Here is a 26,177-nt window from a genome sequence, read left to right on the forward strand (position 1 = left end):
GACGAGCTGTAAATGATTAACTTCTGCTGAGAATGATTTTTTAAAACCCTGATTAAGATCTGTATTCCAAAGCTTCTTTTGCTTGTTCCTTCACTGAGACTGGAGTAGCCTACCCTGACCTTTTATCCCCTCCCATTTTGTGAGGGGGAGGAAAGGTACTTCATTCCTTTTTTGAAAGATTTCTATTTGCTGAACAAATTCAGACCACACAGAACCCCTGCCTGAAACATCGATTGCTTCCTTTCCAAAGAAGCTAAACCACACCCTTGGGTCAGCCCCACTGGAGAAGCTCAACCCTAAAGTTGGAGAGAATTTTTCAGAAAAAAAAAATTGAAAGCTGCCAAAGGTCACCCTGGGTAGGACTTTTGGAGGGTGAGCAGAGGTAAAAGCATGTGGCTAGAATATTATTTTGCTTAGGGGCCTCTTAGTGCTTAAAAAACAACCACACACACAACAGTTAGTCATTGTGCAGTGTATTTATTTGCACTGTCCCATCTGATTTTTTAAATTACAGGTGTGACCCCCTTCTCCTAACAGAATTATGATCCTTTTCTCCCATCCCCATAGAACCCAATTTCCATATAGCCAGAATGATTTTTTTTTTCCCTTGAGGAGTGTAAACTGAGAAATCCAAAGCTCTTCTTGCTGTCCTATCAACAAGCACATCACTCCACACAGTTCATAAAGCTGCTAACTCTACAGATACCTACCTCTCCCTACTGCTTTCTCAGACGAAATTCCCCATTGTTCTAGCTTCCACTACCTGAGTTAGGAATTTTAACAGCTGACTCAGTGTGTGCCTGTGACAGTTACCGAAACCGTGAAAAGGACAGTCTTTCTTCCATTTCTTTTTGTGTGATCTACACCCACGTATTCCTTTTTGACAACTGGGGATTTGAACGTAATGAATGTGGATGCTCCATCCATTTCGGTTCTCATTCCTCGGGCACTTTTATTGTGGAATTTACGGTAATCACCGTATGAGAGTTTTGGAGCAACTTCTCGGGCTCCCGGGCAACTTTTCACAGCTGACTTGATAGGCGCCCCTCGCCTTGACCTCCCTCTCTCTCCTTCAGCACTTCAGAGGTTAATTTGGAAAGGGATCAGGTTTCCGCTCCGGGAAGTCGGGGGATGATCACCTTCTGGCTGGCCCTTTCATTCCTGTGTCTCTCAGGTTTGCTGAGGGCTCGTTTGAAAGCTAACCTTGCTCATCTCGAAAAGCATATTATTCAAATGACAAATTGGATTCCCTGGCAAAGCGTGAGGATGGCCCGGCCAGCTGATGAAGCTGTTACCATCCTGTGAAGCGCATTTACAAGCTCTCTCCGGAGCTCTCCATGGACCGCAGACAAGGGACATGCTTTGGGCTGGGAGTGTTGCAAGGTAGGAGATTTTTCGGGATGTTCTCGCTTAAAAGGGCGATGTTTAAAAGGAAATGGACTTGGGACGTGATGAAATTGGCAAGCTCATAGTGGATTTAGGTCTGGAAAGCAAAACTATCTTCCTTTCCCTCTTTACTCTAACCTTGACTATTTTCCTACAGTGAGCAAAACCCCAATGTCCTTGATGCATTTGATCACTATAAATATTTTCAGAATCATCTTGTCAAAAGGAACCACTGCTCCTGGGGAGCAGAAATGTTCATAATATAGTGGGTTTGGGGAGCTTGATTTCAACCCCCTTTTGAAGTTGTGTTTAGTAAGAGTGTCTGTGTGTGTGTGTGTGTGTGTGTGTGTGTGTGTGTGTGTGTTGATGTGAACCTTGGATTGTGATTTTAAATGCTTGGCAAATACGGAGGGGGGCCATTGGAATTAAGGGAATTAACTATTACCGGTAAATGTTGCTGGCTGCATTTGCTAAGCCATCAAATTTCCGAGTCTGTTCTTCCTGTACATAAGCCTCCAAAATGAGAGAAAAACTGGTGTTTCAGGAAGGAGACTTTTCATACCTGGTTAGCGGCAGAAGAGAAAAGTCAGGTTAAATCTGATTTTAGAACAAATCTTCCCTGGGTACCTTTGACTGTTTGGACTCAGCCCAGACAAGCCTTCGTGCTTCAGGGTTTAAGTGTGCTTTCAAAAGTGGAGGGCTGTCTTTGTTCCCAGCGTTAGGGACTTACCCAAGTGTACCTATAGCATTATTTAAGGATTCACCCTGTTATTATCAGGTGTACTTTCTTTCAGTTTCGTATTAGCAAACTGTCATGCTTTTGCACAGAGATAAATCTACTTGTACTCTGTTCCTTCCTGTGATTCTGTGATGCTGACCTAAGTGACTTCTACCTGTTTATCTGTACTGTCTGAAAACTTAAGGGAAATGTGAAACATGCATAATAATAGTAGAGATATAATATTTCTACTACTTATTCCACAGGTTTGATGTTTATTTTTTGTTTTGTTTTGTTTTTGTTTGGCTGGTTTTTCTTTCAGTGTCCAGATAGATTTGAGTAGTCTTGGGGGGGAGGAAGGGGAGGAAGGTTACTAGATGACCACTTATTGAGGGAAAAGGACAGTGACCCTGAAGTTGGCCTTGTGCCACTTAGTTCTTATTCTTTGGAACACCCACGTATGGTGAAGCAATTAGTCTCTGAGAAGGTTTAATTTATGACATGTTCCTCTCTTCATTGGAGATTGGTAGGGAGAAGTCTAAATGAAGGTGTTGGACTTTTTTTCACACCCTGATGTGTTAATTTTGCTTTGAGCTGTTGGCACTTGCTGCCCCCATATGCCCTCCATAAGTTGTTCTGGGGATTCTGGAAACTTGCTTTAGGGGCGAGCCTTCCCCTTACATTTAAAGATTTTTTTTAATGGTTGTTTCCTTAGTTGGGCTCCCTTGCTTTCTTAACTCTCCACTCCCCATCCCCAGCCTTAAGTAGCCTGAAGAACAAAGGTAGAGGAGGCAGGGGAAGGGGGTGCTTCACACCAAAAATGCAAGATAAATGGACTGGATGCTTTCAAGTGTGAGGCTCTTTTCTTCCTAAACTTTCTAAGCCACCCCTGCTCTGGGCATATGTGGAAGTTCCCCTGACGTCATTGTCATTGGCAGTTTTGTGTGAGAAGTGGCTTGGAGAGCTGAATGATGACCTTTTTGGACCACTGTTCTCTTCCCAACCTGAACTCTAGGCCTAAGGCCAGGGCATTTAGCTTGCCTGGGGCTCAGTTACTTTTACTGGCTGGGGATGTTTTGAAGGATAAACTGTGTTGATAAAATGCATTGGGATTTCTGGTAAAGAGAAGAAAAAGCCCATAATAATGTATTTAAAAACAATCTAAGTTATTAGGAGTGACTGTATATTTTTCTTAGTATGAATCTTCTTCAAAGAGGAGGACAAGCAAGATGGTACAGTAGAATGAGAGTTCAAATCCAGCCTCAGACACTTAATATTTCCTAGCTGAGTGAGCCTGACAAGTCATTTAACCCCCATTACCTCAACCCCCCAAAAAAGAGTAAAGCAGATCATAAGACATTTAAAAGTCAATTGAAAATCATTCAATTCCATAACAAAAAGCTATAGAGTCTAAAATTGGGAAGCCAGGTATAATGGATAGAATATTGAACTTGGAACCAGGAAACCTTGGGTTCAAATCAAATCTTTAATACCTATGATCGATATGATCCTAGACAAGTCATATAATCCTTGAGGGCTCAGACCTGAATCTATGATTTCACTGGTGTCTAGAACTTCCAGATGAACAGTTCCCCGCTACAAGTGCAATTTAAAAAAAAAAAAAAAAAAAAAACAATTTTCCAGAATTGCCTAGATCATTGAGAAGTTGTATCATTCCCAGGGTCCTCAAGCCATTTTTGTCAGAGACAGGACCTGAAGAACCCAGGTGTTCCTGGCTCCGAGGCTGACTTTATCCAGCACTATACCATGCCACTTTGTATAAAACTAAGGGGAGGTAATTTGAGGGGACTGCTGAGTAGTACAGTATATAGAATGCTGGAACTGGAATCAGGAAGACTCAGGAGTTCAATGAGTTCAAATCTGGCCTCTGACTTTTACTTAACTGTGTGATGCTGAGCAAGTCACCTAACCTTGTCTGCCTCACTTTCCACATCTATAAAAATGAACTGGAGAAGGAAATGCCAAACCACTTCAGTATCTTTGCCAAGAAAACCCCCAAAGAGGTCAAAAAGAATAAAACATGACCAAAAGTGACTAAATAAAAATTTGAGGGGAAAGGGGAAAGACTTTGAGACAAGGATGGTATAGGAGTTATGAGACTAGGCTATCTTTAACCTTGCTTTCTGCTTTGGGACTTCCCTATTTAGAGCATCTCCAGAAATGGACTTCCCTACCTCAAAAACTGGCCTCTGCTCATGATTTCTTACTGCCTTTCTTTACCTCAAGTATCACAGGAAATGGTGCAAATTAGCTCTTTGCAAGCTTTGAAGTCCTTTATCAATATTAGACATTGGTAAACATCGTATAAGGGCTGTCTCACCTAATGCACATATCTCCCTGAAGCACAGTATTCCACCAACTTGTGTCCCAGATTTTCTATCTAGCTTAACAGGCAAATTGATGTCTCCTGAAACAATGAAAAGCTAAGCTGTCTTGGCCAGGAGTTATGGGGTTTCAAGCAAAGGGGTCTCCCTTCCTCCACCCACATCAGAGTGGAGGAATTTCACGCTTAACATGGACCACCTACTTAAACTGGGAATGAGTTACCCAATTGGGGCAAAGGTACTATGAGCTGAAACCTAACCCAAGGAGTTTTCAGCTCTCTAAAATTTCCTGAGTGCCCATTATCAAGTTTCTCTGGCTACTCCTTCCAAATGCTGAATGTATTGTCCTTGCACCTGGCACAGTCAATATGGAGAAGCTCTTCCACGCTTAGGGTGCCCCCTAACCTCTGCAGAAATGGAGAGAGAGAGAGGGAGAGGGAGAGGAAGAAGGGGAAAAATTAAAGAAACAGAAAAAATAAAATAAAGACACAGAAGAGAAAAAAAACAAAGAAAAAACAGACAAAGATGGGATAGTCAGAGACAGAACATTTTTCATTTTTAAACTGTTTGCACCTCAAAAACCTACTTCCCTTTTGTAATACTTGTAAGCCATATTTAGCCCCCATTTCCCCTTAGAGCTTCCCAGAACACCACTGACATGTTTGCAAACTGATAGATGAGAAGAATTTGATCTATTTGCTTGTTTACTTGTTAGCAAAACTGTATTCTAACACTTTTTTTTGGACCCTAAGTTCAGACTCATTTCTATACCTATGCTTGGAGCAGGCTCAGAAACTTTTCTCTAGTCTACACAGCAGCAGGTGATTTTAAGATTGGGTTGGGGGGGTACATTTAAACTTTAAAATGAAACTTTTCTTCCTTACTGTTAGGAATGCTGCAGGCTTTGTTCTGCTCTCAGACATGTAGAAAGAAAACTACTCCCAGTACACCATTCAGTGGGTTCCTTATGGCTTCTCCCTGGTCCTAGGGGATGATTGCATATTGGTAGATTAACTTTAGCATAACAATCTTTTAGGAGAGTTCTTGCCATTTCTGAGGTCTTTTGAAAGGGTCTATAGGAGCAGTGACTGGGGTCCCTTGCCCCTCTAGTTTTAGAACTGTATAGAAAAAGCTGTGGGAAATATCTGTAGATGCCTCCTTCCCTTCTTCTAGAACCTCTGTCTTTGGGGAGCCTCCCTCTTCCACTCTGCTGTCTCTTGTGGCCCTGGAGGCACTACAGTTTCCCCTGAAACAATAGCCCAAGACAATAGCCAGAAAATGGTTCCACCAGTTCCACGAGTCAGGAGTTTTGCAATTTAATACAGTTGTCTGGCTGGGGCACTCTGAGGATATAAATAGGGCTGCTGCTGCCGCTTTGGGAGCTGGAAATGGGAGCAGGTAAGGCCTGTATTCTTACGTTGCCCTCTTTTGCTCAGCAGTGTGAGATTAGTCACCTGGATGGAATAAGCCTGAAGTGGAGCTTATGAGCGCTGTTCAAGTTGGCAGATAAGAACAAAAAGATCACTCGGATCCTTGTGGTCTAGAGAGACAGATCTACAAGCATCTGATCTAGGGGACTTGGGAAAATTATTTGGTACAAGCCATCGTCCATCTCACCCGATCCCTGCCAAGAAACATTATAATTCTTTGTTTCTGCTAATGTTAGTGATTTATTAGGGAATGAGTGAAGGTCAGGCAGGAGAGATCAATGATAAGTGCACTTTGCTGCTTTTGCCTATAATTTAAAATGCCTTTCCTTGAGTACATAATATTATCTTAAGTGTGGTCTAGCAAGGCTTCTTCTGGAGAAAGCAGAGAAGATCTGATGCGGGAAAGATTCCTTTCTAGATTCCCACCCTCTCCTAGTTAATAATGTAAATTGCCCTTTAACTCACAAATCCTGGTCCCTTTGAATTCCAATAGAAGATCTGACCTGTTCCCAGCCCCACCCGGATATGAGCCAACTTTGGGGCTACACCTGAAAGCCCCTCGAGCTAAGTCTCCTATTATAAAAAGGCCACACTGGGAACCCCTCTTTGCAGAGATTCCAAACATGGCTACCATGTGAGGACCCTCTGTCCACTGGACCCTCTGTCCAGTGCCCTCTTTATCTCTACCTTCGCCTATACTTTAACTTTGCTTATCTAATAATAAACCTCTTTTATCAATCTAGCTCTCTGGGCCAATAAATGCTTTTATTGGGAACTCGCACCTCTACTAGACCCCCTTGCATCGAATCTGTACCCCAAACCTGCCACTAGACCTTAACCCTAATTTCATTTAGGTACCCCAAAGCTAGACCTCAACAGATCCATAATGCTTTCCTGAGAAACTAACTCCTTGAAAATCGGGTCCCTCTGTTCCTATATATGGCCATCCTAGTGAAAAATCTCCCAAGTTTTTTCCTTCTCAGCTTGAGGGTTATCTTCTTTTCCCCCATGTTTGTTTTGTGGATGGCCATAAATATCACGCCTCTTGAATTCATGGCTGCTTGGTAGTTGGCTCCATAACAGTAACTAACCACAGAGTATTTGATATCAAAATGTGGTCCTCAATTCCAGGATCCTTTCTCAGGGGTCTTGATCGAAGGGAACAGTGGGCTGATTCTTTGACAGACTTGTTCCTCGGAGACATTTGGTGGAGGGGAAAGTGCTGGGAACTGAAAAAAAAAAAAATGAACGATGATCTCACCTTCATATTTTATAGGCATACATATCTTAACATTTTTGGTTTAAGCCATTTGAGAAGGGATCTGTGGCATTTGGATTCCTGACACAATGATGTCAGTATCTCTTAGAAGACAATGAAATCTGATCTTTTTTGGCTTCTCCTTTTGAAAAGTACCATTTAATTTAATTTCTTTCTCAATTCTTGATTCATTTTCCTAGCAGTCTTTGGCCTCTTATTGGAACTTCACTAAAAATTATGTTAACAGAGTTAAGTATTGCAAATAATGCTACTGGACTGCAGAGTCCAACCTCCGCTACTAACTTGCCCTATAATCTTGGACAAATCTTTGGACATCAAATTCTTCACTTGCAAAATGAAATAGAAATGGTTAAGCTCAATGTCCCTACATAATATGGGCTAGTATACAAATGTTTCCATGGGCAATCAGATTTCTTAAGGCCATGATTCTCCTTATTTATGGCTTTCAACCTCTTTTGAAGTATCTTTTCCCTTTACAATATTGATTTGAATTTGAATTCTTTTAAGAAATAAACTGATTTTTTTTTTTCTGTGCCTTATTCTCTAAAAGTTTTTATTTTAAGACTTTTTTAAACCAGTGATTTCCCAGATGCTCTCTGTCTCCTTAGACATATTTGATTTTTTATCTGCATGTAGACAGTCCTTTTTGGAGTAGGTATAATTAGTGTGTGAGGATTTTAAAGTAGTTCAATTTCTGTGTGTTTCAGGTGTGGTTGGGAAAGCATATTAGCTAAGGTTTAATCACAGTTCTTTGAGACAAGATGGCATCATCTATGAGTGTCATGGCCACTCATCACAGCTTACATAAGTGTTGGTTAACTTTGTATGAGGCACATTCTGTTCCATGATGTGAACTTAGTTTTTTTCTGAGATCTTTGAAATGGTCCCAACTTCAAAAATGTTTCCTTTTGTTTCCATAAATTGTCATCCCAAAGATTCCAATATTTTAGCAAATAGTAAATGCAATAGAATGGCATTGAAAACTGTCACTTACTGCCTATATGACTTTGGGCAATTTATTAAACCTGTATTGGGCCTATTTCCTCATCTGTATAAGTGTTTTGGATTCTATCTCTCCCTGCCCTAAATCTAAAATTCCATGTTTTGTTATTTTTAAGTACCCTTCCAGATCTAAATCTTTAATATAGTAGAATATAAGGTACTTGAGTACTAGGTCAGTTTCTCTTTCTCTGCCCTTTTCTCTCTGTCTCCATCTGTTTCTCTTGTTCTCTGCCTCTTTATTATTTTTTATCTTGAGTAACTAGTCCAGTGCCTGACACATATTAAGTGTTGTCTGAATGATTTAAAGACCAAATTAATATTACAATAAGACATGTCACAAGAGCTTGGGAGCAATGGCAAAAATCATAGATTGACAATATATGATTATGCATGGAAAAATTTGTGTAATAGTCCATATTATGTAGGTCTACTGTTCTATGTATTATAGGTGTTTCTGTGATGTTTACAGTACAGAATACAAATGGTAGTGTTAATGATTGGCCACGGGATTTCTGGTCACAAGTCCTACAAACAACACTCAACATTAAGTAATTTTAAGTAGCCTACAGAATTCTGGGGACCTAGAAAAGAAAAAAGTGACCCCCATACTTTTTAAAAACCAAATCTCTTCTTATTTGGATTGAAAAATATAGTTGCCATAAGCATAAAGCAAATTCAATACTGTGATTTTTTTGAGTTCTTTATTCCCATAAAAATTGGGGAATGCTGGCAGTGAGGAGTATTAACATTTATTACACTGAATGAAGAAGGATGTCTAGAGACCCTATTGCAAATTTCAGAGTAGATATTCATCTCTGTCCCAGTTCTTCTCTGAAGGGTTTTGCATTTCCATGGACTCTGCAGGAGATTACAGCCCAGGAAAGAACTTTGGAGCCCAGAAGGTTTTCACAGCTTTATAGGCTGTATTGGGCTCTCATGTGATTCTTCCCACCTCCTCCCTCCATCCAATTACCTGACTTCAACATGTTTTCCTGTACATGAAATGAAATAACTACTTTGAGAGAGGGGTGTAACTTGGCTTGTGGGAAGAAAGTATTCTAGGCTGAACTGTTATAAAGGCTATAAGCATCAGTCTACTCAATAGTTGGCAAGGGGCAGTGGTCATATTCTCTAATGACTCTGCCAGCTAGATGAGAGATTATTATGATTCTTTTCAGAGCATAACTTTTGTCATAGAGGTAAAGGATGGATGTCCTTTTAGTCATTTAGTGGCACTCTACTATAAATGTGCCTTTTATAGCACCCACTTTTCTCTTCTGGACCCCCCCCCCCCACCCAATTGCTCTCTCCTTTTTTCTGCTATTCTCCCATTTCATTTTCTTCTCCTTTTCTTTCCTTTTCCTGTGCCTTAGACCTGCCAATGGTACCCGAGGGAATTTCAGTGGCCTGGAGCAGAGCATATTCAGCAAACTGCTGAGCGCTGCTGAAACACATTGAAACCAGCCATTTGCCCTATTTTCAGAGTCAAATACAGTAAGGCCTCATTAATTCAGTCCCGAATAATAATTGGGATGAAAGCCAGATTGAATTTTACCAAAAGAAATAGGGTAAACAAGATACTAAGAGGGAATATTTAAGATAGTTTTTTTTAATGAAGAAATTTTCCCAATATCTTCCAAAGGACTCGTGACTCTTCAGTCAACCAATATGTTAAAAATTAATTATATTTATCTAATCTGACTAATAGTGAGCTTTGCTCACTTATTGAAGATAAAATCATCACTTCTACATGTCGCGGGGTAGAGGTGGGGTTTGTTGAAATGAGATAATATTTGTAAACTGCTTAGCATGGTCCTGAGCACATGGTAAATACATATTAGATAACCTTTGAGATTTCTTCCCAGCATGAGATTCAGGGTCACTGCCTGCCTAATTATGAGGACTATATTCTATTAGGTATATTGACAAATTGGAACACACTCAAAGAAAGGTAACCAGCAGGGTGAGGTAACTTGCAACCAAGCCATATTAAGGACTGGTTAAAGAAAATGGGGTTATTTAGCTAGGAAATGAGAAATAATAATAGGATAGTATTGATGCACTCAAGTAATTGAAGGGTTTACATGTGAAAGGAGATTGCTGCTTTCCCTTCCCCTAGATAAAATTAAGCTGAAAGAAAGAAGTTACAGAACAACCGATTTTGGTTCAATTTCAATATAGAAGGCGGGGGACAGGGTCAACTTTGTAGAGGCAAAAGTACTGTTTGCTAACTTTTTAGGGTATAATTTTTAAAATTGTTAATAATAGCTTTTTATTTTCAAAATACATGCAAAAATAGTTTTCAGCTTCCACTCTTGCAAAATCCTGTATTCCAAATTTTTTCTCCTTCCCTTCTTTAGAGTAAAATTTAAAATTGCTTTCCAGTATGACTGTACCCATTCACAGAACTATCAGTAGTATAGCCATGTCTCTGACTTCCCATAGTCACTTCAAGACTTGTCTTTTACATGTAATATTTGCCAGTCTTATGGGTAGGATGCAACCTCAGAATGACTTCAGTTTGCATTTATCTAATTATTAGTCATTTTTATATGATTATAACTACTCTGGGTTTCTTTTATGAAAACTATCATCAGACCATTTTTCGCTTGGGGATTAAATCTTATTTTTATAAAGTTGAACCAGTTCTTTATCAGAAAAGCTAGTTACAGGAATAACCTACATGATGGAAGTATTGTTAGGAAGAATCCTATTCAGATATTGATTGAATGAAAACCTTTTGTTTCCCTTTGATATTTGTCTTTCTATAATTAATGAAAATCCTCCACAATCTCTTTATGATAAGATTTAATAAATGTCTTCTCGCTACTATGAATAGTTAAAAGTGATGGGACTGTACTTCTTTAAACATTATCAAACAGTTTTGCTAAGATTTACATTTTGACTAATTACTCCAAATCAGGATACTTCTAATAACAGATATTTTTCTAATACTGTAGTTCTTGTAAGAAACTTTATTACAAGAGATATAACAGATACAATACCTAGTATTTATAGAGTGCTTTAAGATTTACAGACTACTTTACAAATATTATCTCATTTATCCTCTACAACCCTGGGAGATAAGTGCTGTTATTATTCCCATTTAAACTAAATGGGATGAGATATTAAATTAAGTATAGATTAAGCAGTTTGTCCAGGGCTACACAGAGAGAAAATATCTGAGGCTATATTTGAATTTAGGTCTTCATAATTCCAGATCCAGCATTCTATTTTTGATTGCTAGAATAGTGTTCCACAACATTATTTCTCTAATTGAATCATTGGGGAACTTCCTTCTAATCATCCCCTCTAAGCAAAGTGGGTTGTTCCTGTCTTTTTGGTCCCTATGTAACCCAGAAGCCATGGCTATTCTTCACTTCTATGTCATACAGCCATCTAAGAAATCTTAGAGTGTGGTCTTCTGCTAGGCTGGCACCTGGCCCACCCACAAGAAGCCCATATCTGAGGCTGTGCTTGCCCCTTCTTTCACTGCTGTTATTGCCAATACTGCCTGGCTAAGAAGCCTACAAACTCCCCAGCATCACCACTACCACCCACCCCTCCACAATCATCTTGTTAAAAAAAAAAGATTTTGTTTTCACAGCATTAATTGAAATGTTAAAATAATTAAAATTATTTTAATAGTGGGTGGGTATTTTTCTCTTATTTACTTAGAAGAAGGCTAAGAATGATGGCTCAAGAATCTATATGCTGTAATCTCTTTCCTGTAGAAGATCTGTTGAATGATTAATTAAAGGATGAACTTCCCTGAGGTGCTAAATGAGGCTTATATCAGCCTTGAGAAATTATCACTGGGCCTCAACCCAATTTCAGAGATCTTATCATGAGCATGCTAACATTTAGGAGGAGTAAACCCAATGTCCTTCCTTTTTCCTCTGACTAGGTGGTTACCCAATATGCTCATACTTAGTAAAACACGCAAAATGTCTTAACATTGGGAGAGTCCTTATAAACCATCTAGCCCAGCTGCCCTCCAGTCCAGTTAGGTACTTTTATGTACGGTGATAAAAATCCTGACATCCAAAAGATGTTTTTTTACTTCCTTCAAGAACAGATCAATATCTTCCTCCACCTTTTGCATCCCAAGTACTATTTCATTTCAGTCCAATACAACACCATCAGTCTTCCCAGTGATAATATCTTTTGGCACCTTCCAGAGATGTCAGAGATGTTGCTGTTCATTTTAGGCGTGAGTTTTCAATGTTTGGTGTTGAAATGAAGTAGTACTTCTGGGAAAGAGAGGGAAGGTGAGTCAACTCAGAAGGAGCTAATGACATTAAGATCCAAGGGGGTCCCCTACAAGCTGATATGTGATTAGTTAGTCACTGAATAAACATTTATTATCTACTGTGTGCCTCCAGGCTTTGGACCCAAGTACTGAGGATATTAAGTCCCTATTCTCAAGGAGCTAGAAAACATACAATTCTGTACAAGCAAGCTGTCTGTAGCATAATTTTGAAATAATCAACAGAGGGAAGTCACTAGAATTAAGGGAGATTGATAAAGGGTTCCTGTAGAAGATGAGATTTTAGTTGGGACTTAAAGGATGCCAGCAAAGTTGGAGGGAAGAGATGAGGAGGCAGAGCATTTCAGCCATAGGAGGCAGAGAAAATGGCCAGATCTGAGAAATGGAGTGCCTTGTTTGAGGAACCACCAGGAGGCCATTGTCATTGGGACTATAGAGTATGTGGTAAAAAGATAACATTTAAAAGGACTCAAAAGGTGGAGGGGGTGGGGGAACAGGTTATAAAGATCTTTGATCACTAAACGGAATCTTCTAGTCAATCCAGAAGGTAATAGTTTAATGAGTATGATCAAGTAGTATCTGTGTTCAGGGCTCTGTGGACGATACAGAACTGAATATAACACAGACTCTGTCCTGAAAGCTAATAGTCAGGTGGGATATGTTGATGTATCCTTGATCTTCTAAGCAATTAAAGTGCCTCCCTTCTATGATATACCCAATTTTTAAGCATCATGATATTATAAATTGTCACGTCTATTACTCCCCATTTCTCCTCTCTTCTTGTTTGTATCTTAAAGATTTTCAAAATGTTTTTGTACCTTCCAATGTCCAGTTAGAAACATCCCCCTTAAATTATTTCCAATTTTCGCCTCTCTAGTTCTTCAATTTTGTTAAATGTTGATGACAATGTACTTATTTATGACTCGAAAATACAATCAATCAATTCCTCAAATTCAATCTCAATTCAACAAATAATTATTAAATACTTGCTATGTGTAATGTACCATGCTAGAAAAATAATGTCTGAAAGACAACAGTTTCTACTTTTAGGGAGCTTTCATTGCATTTTTATTATGTTTTATTTGTTTATTCCTCACTTATTATGTTTTAGAGTATTTTACTGTAGGAATCACATAAATGAACAGACTAATTTCCTGAACTCAGGGAGCTTTCAGTTTTATAGATAATACATATAGTGGAAGGCAGAATGTTATGACTATCATCAGAGAAACAGAAAGTGCTAGATGAGTGCTTCCCTAAAAGAGAGTATTTTTAGGTGGACGACTTTAGGAAAGACTTCTTGGAGATTATGACATTTAGCTGGACCTTAAATCATGGATAGATAGAATTTTAAAGATGGAGGGAGAAGAAAGAGCACCATTAATGATTTATCTCATTTTATTATCCTCTTGAAATCTCTTGATGTTTGCACACTTTATTGTTGTCCATGTTAACACTTGCTGCTAATTTTGTCTTTATCATGCATTTCTTGACCAAGAGGTCAATTCTTATTTTAGATAGTCTCACTTTAGATGAGAAGTTCTTAAGCAGAGGTTCATCTCCCCTTTTTAAAATGTTCATAACTATATTTCAGTATTATTGGTCTCCTTTGTAACCCCATGTATTTTATGTGTTTAAAAACATTATCAGGAGGAGTCCATAGGCTTTTCCAGACTGCCTAAGGAATAACATGACATGCAGAAATGTTAAGATTCTCTCCATAAGTTCATTGATAAGGATAGGATCTAAAGCCAAAGAAATATATATATTTTCTTATCAGATAATTATAACATATGACTTCTAGGCCGAGTCATTTCATGATTTTATATGGAAATATGAGTATTTGTCTTTCTTAATTCCCTTATATTTCCACTTTGTTCTTTTCCCCTCGATGAAATATAATCTAAAGAACATGATACTTAACCAGAAGTTGCCAGACTTAGTCCCATAACCAGGGTTGATTGGCCACAATTTGGCAATAAGTCACTAGACTGCATATACCCTTTGCCTTAGCTTCCTCATCTGTAAAATTAAGAGTGTTTTCCTCTTACAAAGCTAATCTTGGAGTCAGATGAAAGAATTTATGTGAAAATGCTTAAAGATGTTTGTTTTTTCACAGCTATGTTTCTGACTAGACATCTTTCTGTTTCTGATTTGAATCAGGGATGAGTTGCAATTCCTGTAGTATTAAGGAAACACTCCATATCTCAAGAAATTTTTATGCATTAGTTATTAGAAATATTTTTCTACAGAACCTAGCATGGGACTTTGCACAAAACAGACATTCGGGAACTACGTGTTGAATGAATGAATGAACCATGTCTGAATCAACAAGAATTTCAAAATTAACATGCCTAAAACTGGATTCACCTTTTCATCAAAACCTGTCTCTCCTTCATTACTCTGATTGACGGCAACACCTTCTTCCAGTAACCCATACTAGAAATCTGAGTCATCTCTGATTCTTCCCTTTACTGGACATTTTTGGTTGAAACATCTCATCAATTCTAACATCTTTCAGATTTTCCATATGCTTCCATTTCCTATTTTAGACCCCCATTACCTCTCACCTGAACTACTGTAACATCTCCCCCACATCTCTCTGCTTCATCTGCAATCCATTTGACAAAGTTTCTGGTTTGAGTTCACAAGGGCTACATGTGATCACTAACACAGGAGGGCATGATGTACTAAACACCAACTTGAGAAGAATAGCATATGCTCGTCAGCCTTGAGTGCACAGAACATTCGCTATTGAAGTAGGATGATCAATAGAAAGTCTTATGGAATTTAAAGCAGAAGACCTTGAGGGTCAGCCAGTCCAACCTATTTTTTCCAGATTAAGAAACTGAGGTTTGAAAAAGGGGAAGTAACTTGATCAAAATCACATAGATAGTAAAAGAGTAGGCAACCCTGGGCAGATCACGAGTCCAAAACAAATTGAATTTTTGTGCCTAGAACACTAACAGTGTCAACAAAAAAATCATACCAGAGTGCTTTTTCTTCAATGAGACCTTAAATTATTAACTTCTATAGCAGTTGTAATCATGACATCTCCCTATTAATCAAAGAATATTGGATTTGAAGTCAAGACACCCGAGTTCTAGTGTGATCACCGAAACTTCCAGCTTTGTGAATTTGAGCAATTGACTTCACTGTATGAGCCTCAGTTTCTTGATCTGGCAAATTGAAATAATAATAATATACTATCTGCCTCACAGAGGTATTGCTACTTAGAGGTGTGACAGCATTTTCCCCCAGATCTCCTGACTCTCCAGTGATACAATGATGGGAAGATAGTCATTTCAGGAGTCTAGACTATTAAGTTTAAGGATCCAATGCATCTTGTTGAATCACCTTGCTAGTAGGTACATCTTAAATAAGGCATCTCCTAAGCCCACGTGATCTTAAGTTTTAAGGCCATCCTTTTTCTTCTGCTTATCAAGACTCTAATCATAATTCACTTTTATTTAGCGAGCTTAAAGTTTGCAAAGCACTGTCTCTATAGCTATCTTGTGAGGTGATTGCAAATCGTATTTATTCCTATTTTCCAATTAATGAAACTGAGACTCTGAGAAATAAAAAAGACCAAAACAAGAAAGACAAAAAACTCTTGTCCGCAGCACCAAGTAAAGACGTGTCAAAGATCACATTCAAACTTAAATCCTAAGACTAGATGTCTTTCTACAACACCATGTTGTCTCACGGACTTTACCTGAATCAACATTCAACTTTGATTAAATGGATTTGGGAAGAAAAAGGGATGAATGTCAAAGGAGATTGTGATGGAAAGAACTTAAATGAGCAATTGTCTCCTTACCTGATTGGCATGGAAGTCAGGAACATACTGGCTAGTTGAACAATACCAGTATTTTCAGTTACTTTAGGAACTATGACTGCCCTGCTATTCTTAGATGCCGAGTGACCCGATTTCCAACCTGTTTGTAAAAGCTGTGCAAAATAGCATCATGGATAGGAGTTGGAGTTACTAAGGAAGCCGATAAGTTGTTATCTAGCTGTAGCTTTCTGACAAGCTGGCTTTGCTTTGTTTTCATTTTGCTTTGGCATTTAAGTCTGATATTTCATCTAACTCCTGCTCTTTCCTTACCAGCATCCTCCTTATTCTTTTCTTTCTTTCTCTCTCATTCACTCTCCAGGAGTAATCTTTGCCTGCTGAATTTATTCCCAAAGTAAACCTGACTTGTGGTGAGGGTTTAAGTTAGATCCTGTGGTTTAGAATTGGTGATGGGATTATTTATGGTCCATATTTATAAAATGCTTTCAGGTTTGAAAAATGTTTTCATCATCTTATTTGATCTTCACAATTAGGCAAGAAAGGTATCGGCATTGACTAGCCAGGATCATACAAATGGTAAAAATCAGAGACAGAATCCTTATTTTTAGTCCAATATTCTAACCTAGAAAAAAGTGTCTATAAACTAAGTAATCTCATTTTGCTGTGAAAAACACAAAGACTTATGGGGAAAATTGGGCACCTAATTTTATAGCCTATAATTAATACTAAAAGAAAAAATATTAGCTATGGTAAAATATTAGATATGGTACATTTAGTATGATATTGGGGAGCAGCTAACTAAATGACAATTTCAATAAATCAATGCAGTAGAATACTACGATGCATTCGAGATTGCTAAGTATGAGGAATAAAGAATAATAATAATAAATAGCCAGTATTTATATAGCACTTTGAGCTTTGCAAAAAGAGCTTTATAAATCCCATTTGATCATCACAACAACCCTGTGAAGTAGGTATTATCATTCCCATTTTGCAGATGGGAAAACTAAACCCGAAAGAGACTGGGCAATTAAATCAGTGACCTAGAATCATATAGCTAGTAAAATATCCAAGATCAAATTTTGAACTCAGGTTTTCTGAGTTCAGGTGTGCTGCCACCATGTAAAAAATCTGGAATAACCTATATGAGGAAAAGATAAAGTAAAGCAGAAAATAAAAGCTAGTTTCTACTTTGATTCTATGAGATAAAAATATATATGCAAATACAATAGTTATGGGCATTTTACATGTTGAAATCCATTTATTCTAATATACAATTATATTATATGTTTAATTTTTTGATCATAATCAAATAGTTACATATAACAATTATATTGCTTAACAGAAACATGGAAAAAGGAAAGGAAGAGACATTTATATAGTACCTACTATGTGCCATGCATTGCACCATGCCTTTTTTGTTTTTTTAATCTCAACAATCCTGCAAAATAGGTGATATTATATCTGTAATATTAGAAAGCTATAATATTGAAGAAATTGAGGCAAACAATAGTTAATTGACTTCCCTAGAATTAGGAATTGCCACAATGAATTCAAATACTACAAATTGCCAAGAGATGGGGATCTGAGTTGATAAAAGTATTTCTTCCTCAGGGAGTTCCCTATACCTGTCTCTAATCATAAGAGTGGAGTTTATTATATATTCATTATTCTGAACATTAAAATGTTCATGATAAATCATCAAAATGTTAGCTCTCCTGCCAGTAGACAGAGAGTTGTTTCTCTGCAGATGAGTCACAACAAATGAAAACTAGCTTTATTTCTGTGGTTTTATTACACTGGGAGGATTCAGGGGTGGTGCTTTTGGTCTGTGTTTGCTCCGCCATAGCTAGAGTGGTAGAAGGCTCAAATTTTCTGGATTTGTTGGTTTCTGCAGCTGGGATGACAGCAGCTCTGTCAGCAGTGGGATCAGTGACACCATAGACAATCTCAGCACTGATGATATCAACACCAGTTCCTCCATCAGCTCCTATGCCAATACTCCAGCTTCCTCAAGAAAAAACTTAGATGTTCAGGTAAGTTACCCTTGTGGGGAATGTGGAACCAGTCCAGAGCTGCCCTCTGGGAAAGAACAGCAGACCTGAAAGAAGGGAACAGAATGGAAAGGGGGTGGGGATGTCACTGGACCAACTCTGAAGGGCTAAGAGGGGCTTCTGGTCCCTTGGAAACTCTTGTTAACCTAACTAGGACTCAAGGCAAGGAAGTCAAGTTTCATGTAGAAAGAATATTACAATAGGAGTTATTTAGGGTTACCTTTTCTGGGTTAGATAATGTTAAATTCTGCTCTGAGCTATTTTGCTTAAGGCATGTGATTTTTTTCTTCCCTCTTTTCTGAAGCAAGGGGTTTGAGTCAGATATTCTCTCTTCTGCCTTTAATATTTTGCAATTCTGGTAGGATATTACCTCATTTTTTTTTGAAGGGAATATTTTTTACATCATTTTATCCTTAAAATGTTTTTTTTTTTTTTTTGGTTGTTGTTATAGTATATTATGGAAATGCTTGTTTGTATTCCATAAGCTAAAAACTAAAAATATTAAATATTCACAAAGTCATAGAATTTGAACTAGAAGGGACCAGTGGGGCTCTTTCTAATCCTTAATTTTACAGATAAGAAAATTGAGGTCTATAGAATTTTAAAGTGGTTTGCCCAAGGCCACATAATTAATGAGTGTCAGAACTGGGAGCTGAAACTTGTTCTCTTCCTCTAAGGAGCAGTTAGGTGGCAATGGATAGAGCATTGGACTTGAATCATCTTCCTTAGTTCAAGGAACTGAGATGCTTGAGATGCTAGCTATGTGACTCTGGGCAAGTCTTAGGCTTATTTGCCTCAGTTTCCTTATCTGAAAAAGAAGCTGGAAAAAGATATGGCAAACTATTCCAATTTCTCTGCCAAGAAAACCCCAAAAGGGGTCATGAAAAGTTAGACACAAATGAGCAACAACTGTGCTTCTAAATCTGATGTTCTTTCCATGATAGTATATATAGCTCTTCACCAAAGGAAACTGAGGCATATGCCATATAGTCATTGATTGAATTAGGATTAAAATTCTTCTTGACTTATATAGTTTCCTAGTTTTAGTCATGTTATTGTGCCTTCATTGATGCTTTGTTCTGTCATTCTTTTTTCTCCTCTCCTTTTCTCTCCCTCTTTCCTCCTGCTCTTTGACCTGTGATTTTTTCCCTCATTTTCTTTTCTCTTTCCTTTTCCTTTTTCTCTTTCTCCCTTCATTTCTTCATTCTCCTCTCCCTCTTTGTCTATCATTCTTTTTCCTCCTCTCTTTTTCTCTCCCCCTTTCTTCTCTTCTTCATTCTCTTTCATTCTTCATCATTCTTTTTTCTCTTCTTCTTTCCTCTTTCCCTTCTTTTTTTCATTCTCCTCTCCCTCTTTGTCCTATGATTTTTTTCATCCTCTCTTTTTCTGTCCTCCTTTTTTTCTCTCTTCTTTTCTTCATTCTCCTCTCCTTTGTCTTTTTCCTCCTTTTCTTTTCTGTACCATTTTCCTCTCTCCCTTCTCTTCTTCACTCTCTTCTCCCAATATTTTTTGAGATTGTGTCTGTCTCTCCCAAGATGGAAGTGCCCAATCGCACTGCTGTTTGGCATGGAAGCTTGTGTTTTTTTTTGATCTAGCCCAATTCTCCCTTTTGCAGGCAACCTGGGGGCAACACAAACATGCATGTGTTTCCACCAACATCTTGTCCTGTGGTTTCAAAGTCCCTCTTTCTCATAATCAATTCTTATTTACTGAACACATGACAATCCACAGTGGTGGAGGCTGTTACGTGGCTAATACTGAGCTAGGTAAAGTTTTCCAGAGGGGGCTTGTGGTAGGGCTGAGTTTTTCACCATCTTCTTACTTTTTCTATTTCTTTCTCACCAAATTCCACCAACTATGCCCTCATTTTCTATAGGTAAACCCCTTCATAGAAAATCTCCTTCTTCTGAATGCCCATTTTCTTTGAAAATAGTGCTGAATAAAGGACGTCTGAAAGTTTACGTATGATTAAGTCTCTCAAAAATGTAAACAGTGACTGCCTAATGAGAGGTATTGGGTATAGCCTCCAGGGCTGCCTGTCACTGCATGCGTTTTCATTTTCAGCAGTATTTGTGTGTATGTGCTGTGGCTGTGTGTATTTTTCTTTCGATCTTTACTGTACATTATATATTCTGGGATATCATCCCAGGACAGTTACCTCCCAATCAGGGAAATTAGAGAATTTAAATATTCCCACCAAGATGATGTTCTTAGCACAAACCATCCATTAAATGTTGCAGATTTCCTTTAATTTTTCTTTCTTTCTTAGACACTTTACTTCCCTGAGACACATACCAGTCCCAAGGGGGGAAAAATGCCTCAAGATAGTCCTTAGACAGCTGGTTTCAGAGCCAAAGGAATTTGGAACTATCTGGTAATAAGCAGTAACTCAGCAGAGAAAGATTTCAGTGTGGGGTTTCTCTTTTGTTTACTTGTTACAAGATTAGAGCAAGACCTGCTCTTAAAATGTGTATTGTATGACTCCCTCAGTCTTTGTTCCTGGACCCAGATGGCCAGTGCTGGATTCTCTGTTCAAGATTTATGGAGTTAACATCTGGAGGGTGTAGAAACGATTTTTTTTCCTGTGACGTATTCAAATCTAGTTATTGCTCAGAGACCCTTCTATATTTGAAGAATGGCCTGTTCCTTCTTTGCTAATGTTTAATTTCTTCTTGTTCATCTTGCAAGTATCTCATCAGAAAGCTTTTAGAATTAAAGCAAATGAAATAAATGCAAACCTAAACAAATGTGAACCAAAACAAAGTAAAGATTTTTAAAAGAATGATTTCCTCTGAGACTTCCCATTGTTCTATAGCCAGGGTATGTCTTGAAATATCTGATTTCAGAAGAATTACCAGAATCCAGGGAAAATGTTAGTTGACTGGTAATGGAGACACTTTTTTCAGAAATTACTCATCCTGAAATTTGGCACTTTCAGATTCTCAGTGAATTTTTTTTAAACACAGGATATCAAATAGGAACACAAATCTTTTATGTCAAAGGATGGAAAGGTATAAACAAAGAGGAGTGAAAATTGGTGAAGAACAGGATATGGATTTGGAAATTTTCCTTTTTACAAAGGGAAACATAAAAGGAAGAGGACAACATAGGGGGGAAATATAGGAAGGAAGAAGAAAACATAGAAATACACTTTCCCCCAAATATGGGATGTATATTTTTTGCAGCACATGAAGAATACAGCTTCTTTAGTCATTCTGGGGGAAAAGAGAATGGTAATAATTGTGACATGGTAGCTTGAAAACAATTATCGATGAGGGGATTAACTGCTTTCTAGATTATCTGTAACACTGACCTAGCTTCACCCTAATATTAAATGATCAGTATTAACCTGGGGTAGACTAGGTCTGGATGCAGAACAGATGACTGGGGTTATAAGCTTGTGTGTGTGTGTGTGTGTGTGTGTGTGTGTGTGTGTGTGTGTGTGTATCATATCTAGGAAGAACCTTTAGAGTCACCTGTGCAATGCATAAAGTGCTACACTTGGAGTCAGGAAGACCTGATTTGAAGAGTGACCTCAAACACTTACTAGCAATGTGATCCTGGGCAAATAACTTAAATGTGTTTGCCTATTTTCTCATCTGTAAAATGAGTTGGAGGAAAAAAAAATGGCCAACTATACCAATAGATGTGCCAAGAAAACCCCAAATGGTATCACAAAGTAAAGGACACAATTGAAACAACTGAATAAAATTTTCTAGAGGCAACATGACATAATAGATAGATCAGTGTCCTTTGGAATTAGATTTAAATTCATGGGTTTAAATTCTTCATCAAGTCAGCTGAACAAGTCACTTAAACTCTCTGCACTTGAATTCTTCATCTGTCCCATGAGAGTATTAGAGTATGTAGACTCTGAGGTCCCTCTAGCTCCAAATCTGGGATTTTAGAATTTAGCAAATCCCCTAATTTAGCAAATGAGGGAAACTGAGGCACAGGATTGTTAAGTGATCTCTCCAAAATCATACTCATAGCAAGTGCCAGGGTATGATTTCAATTAAGATCCCTTGATTCCAAATTCAAGATCCTTTCCATTCTTCACTCTGCTCCAAAAGCTGGCATAGTAATATTTTTGTAATGACACAAATATTAATTATATCTTTTTCTGGGTGGATCATTTTGGTGGTTATTTTCCCCCCTTTGTTTGTTAGAGACAGCATGACATAGTGGATAGAGACTTGGCAATGGACCTAGGAAGACAATAAATTTGTTTCTATCTCTAACTACATCACCTGTGTGGCTCTGGGAAAAAATCCCAACATCTGAGCCCTAGGCAACTCTATAATACTACAGCATGTAAACAAGTCCCAGCATGCATTGGTAGAGGGAGTTTCCTGTATTTGTGACATCAGCGGTCCAGACCCAACCTCTATCTCTTTTATTTTTGTATCTCCTGTAATATGTAATACATAGCAGGCATCTATCCTGTAAATATTGCTAAATGAATGAGTTATGGTTTTGTTTGTATTCAGAATCCTAAGGATTGGGATGTGTTGGAAAAATGAAGGAGCTCCCCAGCTGCTGACCACCTCGCTCAGAATGCCTTGTTTCCCCCATTTAGATGATTAACTGAGAGCTGATTAGAACCTTATTTCGACAGTTTGTCCCTACAGATGTTATAAGGTTCTTTGTCAAAGGGGGTTGGTGGCAGAAGTTCAGGGTTTATAAAAAGCAGATAAATAATCCTAATCCCCCCACCATAATTGCATGAAGATTGTCAGTTTCCTCATGCTCTGTAAGCAAGCCAATGCATCTCTTTTGCATAATATTTTTTTCTAATTGTATGTAAAAAAAATTAACATTTGGTTTTTAAATTTTGAGTTTGAAATTTTCTCCATCTCCCCTTCCTGAGATGGTAAGCAATTTGATAAAGGGTACACTCACATATATGGAGAGAAAGAAAGGGGGAAGGAAGAGAGAAAGGGACAGACACAGACAGAGATACAGAGACAGAGAGAGAGAGAGAGAGAGAGAGAGAGAGAGAGAATACATTCTTAAGTTTTATTTTTCTCTGCAATTAATTGCAGAAATTTGCTTGAATTAATAGGAACTTAAATCCAGATCACTAACTCAAAAACTTAAAACTATAAGGGACCTCAGAATCATCTTCTTCAACTCCATCATTTTATGAATGTGGAACCTGACACCCAAAGAGACAAAATACTTTGTCTAAAAAAGAGTTTTTTTTTTTTTTTTAACTTTTTCACGTGTGACTCCTTTTCTCCCAAGAAATTTTCTCATGACTCCAGGGCTATAGGCATATAAAACTGATATAAAATCAAACATTTACAAATAATTAATCATTATTTTGCCACCCCCACTTTCAGTTACATGACCCCTCATGGAATCACAACCTATGGTTTAAAGAAGCATTGATCTAGGGTCACAACTGAGCTAGGAGGTAGAAACAGGATTTGAACCCAGGTTCTATGTCTCCAAATGCAACCTCCCCCCCTTTTCATTGCTGTCCCATGTTTCTTCAGATTCATTCCCATAATAAAGACCAAATTCACTGGAATGATTTGTGGTATCTCACTGGTGTGGCTTGTGTGGGAAATAGTACTCAGCACATTCTTCATAGCTGTGCATGCTGGGAGAGCTTATCTTCAGATGGCTGGCTATGGGAACAAGCGATATGGAGAAGGTACCTCACAAGGGCTTCAGCCCAGTGACTCCATGAGTATAAAAGGAAAATTGGATTACTGTAAAATTAAGCTCAAATCATTTAGTAGGAAAAGTTAAAGGATGACCTGTGAACTAGAGTAGTATTTCTAATAGTCATGAAAATGACCCATCTGCATTCATTGAGCTCCATATATTTCAGAATACTCATCTGATTTAAATATCTTAAGAGCACTGGAAAGCATCCCCATTTTACAAATGAGAAAACTGAGCAGTGAAAAATGAAAGCCCTTGCCAAAAGATCCTCAATAATGGAATCAGGACTAGAATCTGGGTTTTTTCCAAGGGTTCCTGAAAGCATTTTTGGATGAATGAACACTATGACCTGCTGTCAAGGAGACCCGAGTTTGAATCCAAGCTCAGGTACTTACCAACTGTATAACTTTAGGCAAGTCCCTTAACCTTAGTTTCCTCATCTATAAAATGGATATTATAATAATAGCACACAAGGTTGTCATGAAGATGAAATGAGATAATATTTATAAAGCCCTTATACTATTTATAAAGCATTATAAAGTAATGCTTAGCATTATAAATAGCACTATATAAATGTGAGCTATTATTCTGTGAAAAAGGAAATAGACTTATGGTCAGCGGGGTCCCTAAAGGCAAAACTCTAAGGCCTTCAGGTAGGAGTTTTAGAGGTAGTATAGTCTAATGAAAAGAACATTAGGTTTATCTTTGGGAAATTGAATTTTAAACGCCAGTGCTATACTTGTGAGACATTGGGTGAGTAATTTCTCCTTTTCGGGTGTCATTTTCTCAGATGTAAAGGAAGGAGTCAGAAAGGATGCTTTATAGAAAACAACTCATTGCCAGAGAAAGTGTCCTACCACCTGAGATGAATTCTGTGACATTAACGATCTTCAGTGGTGTAATGGGAAAAGTACTATATATGAAGACCTGGATTCAAATCCTCCCTTTGACATGATATGATTATGAGCATGTCTCTCAAACTCTCTGAGTTCTAGTTTCTTCAGCTCTTAAAAATGGAAAGAATTGTGTTTGGACTACAGCTCTATTGTAAGGAATGAATGACATAATGTATGTACAGAGCATCATAGAAATTGAATATCAATATATGTAAGATAGTTATATTATATAACAGGTATTTTATATCCATGATTATTGTTGTCAGAGATGTGATAAAAGAAAATGGAGTGGAACTGAAGTTCATTCACTTTCAAAATTATTTGCAAAACACACACACACACACACACACACACACACACACACAACCAGGAACAGATAGGTAGTCCAGTAGATCTAGTGCTAGAAATAGAATCAGACTCATTTTCGTGAGTTCAAATCTGGCCTCAGACACTGTTAGTTAGCTATTTGAGTGTGGACAAGTCACTTTCCTCTTGTTGCCTTAGTTTTCTCATCCCTAAAATGAGCTGGAGGAGGAAATGGTGAACTCTCCAGTGTCATTGCCAAGAAAATCTCAATTGGAGCCAGGAAGATTAGGACATGACTCAAACAACTGAACAACCAATTAACACAATTAACAAATTAATACAATTAGACTAATATGCAAGGATGTCAAATTCATCCTGATAAAGACATTAGAAGTCAGTCATCCAGAAGTGAAAACTTGAAAATATCCCTCTTTCTATGGATGTTTCCATTAGATCAAATGAGAACTGGGTTAGTGGGCTCACCTTGCATCATTCTTGAAATGGGGGAATCCTGTGACTCTGTTCTCTTTGCTGTTCTTCTTTCCTTGCTTTTGCTGTAAGTAAGGGGGATCAGATTTCCTATTTTTACCCTACCAGACTAGCCTCCAGTGCATTCTAAGTGTCTTCTTCAGGGCATGTTAGGGGAATAAAATTAATCAGTAAACATTAATTGAGCTACATTACTATATTCAAGACCCTATGATACTGTAGAGGATCCCAAAATCCCAAAATAAGGTTCAGTCCCTGGTGAAATAGATGGAGCAGCAGGACACAGATAGAGCGACAAATAATTAATAGAACAGAGTAATTTCTCCAAAGTGCCAAATGAGCCATGCAGACTGGGAATGCACAGAGATTTAGGAGAGGGAGAATAGCCATGACCACAGCTGAGCCTCAATTGACTCTTATAGAATCATAGGAAGTGAATGCTTCTAGCATTCAAGGCTGGCATATTACCCAGGAGACAAATACATTCTGAAGCATTCCCAAGGTCATATAGGCACAATAATCTTAGGTTG

General features: G+C 38.0%; 1 protein-coding gene across 2 annotated transcripts in view; it reads left to right on the top strand.

Annotated features, from left to right (window-relative positions):
• NAV2 (neuron navigator 2) overlaps positions 1-26,177 on the top strand; it is a 442,768-nt gene that overhangs the window by 336,961 nt on the left and 79,630 nt on the right. For both annotated transcript variants that reach the window (XM_051965599.1, XM_051965600.1), the window contains one exon: positions 18,124-18,262. In XM_051965599.1, coding sequence (XP_051821559.1) covers positions 18,124-18,262 — 139 coding nt within the window. The remainder of the gene's footprint in view (positions 1-18,123; positions 18,263-26,177) is intronic.

This window comes from Antechinus flavipes, chromosome 6 (assembly GCF_016432865.1).
Source record: "Antechinus flavipes isolate AdamAnt ecotype Samford, QLD, Australia chromosome 6, AdamAnt_v2, whole genome shotgun sequence".
Classification (NCBI taxonomy): Eukaryota; Metazoa; Chordata; class Mammalia; order Dasyuromorphia; family Dasyuridae; genus Antechinus; species Antechinus flavipes.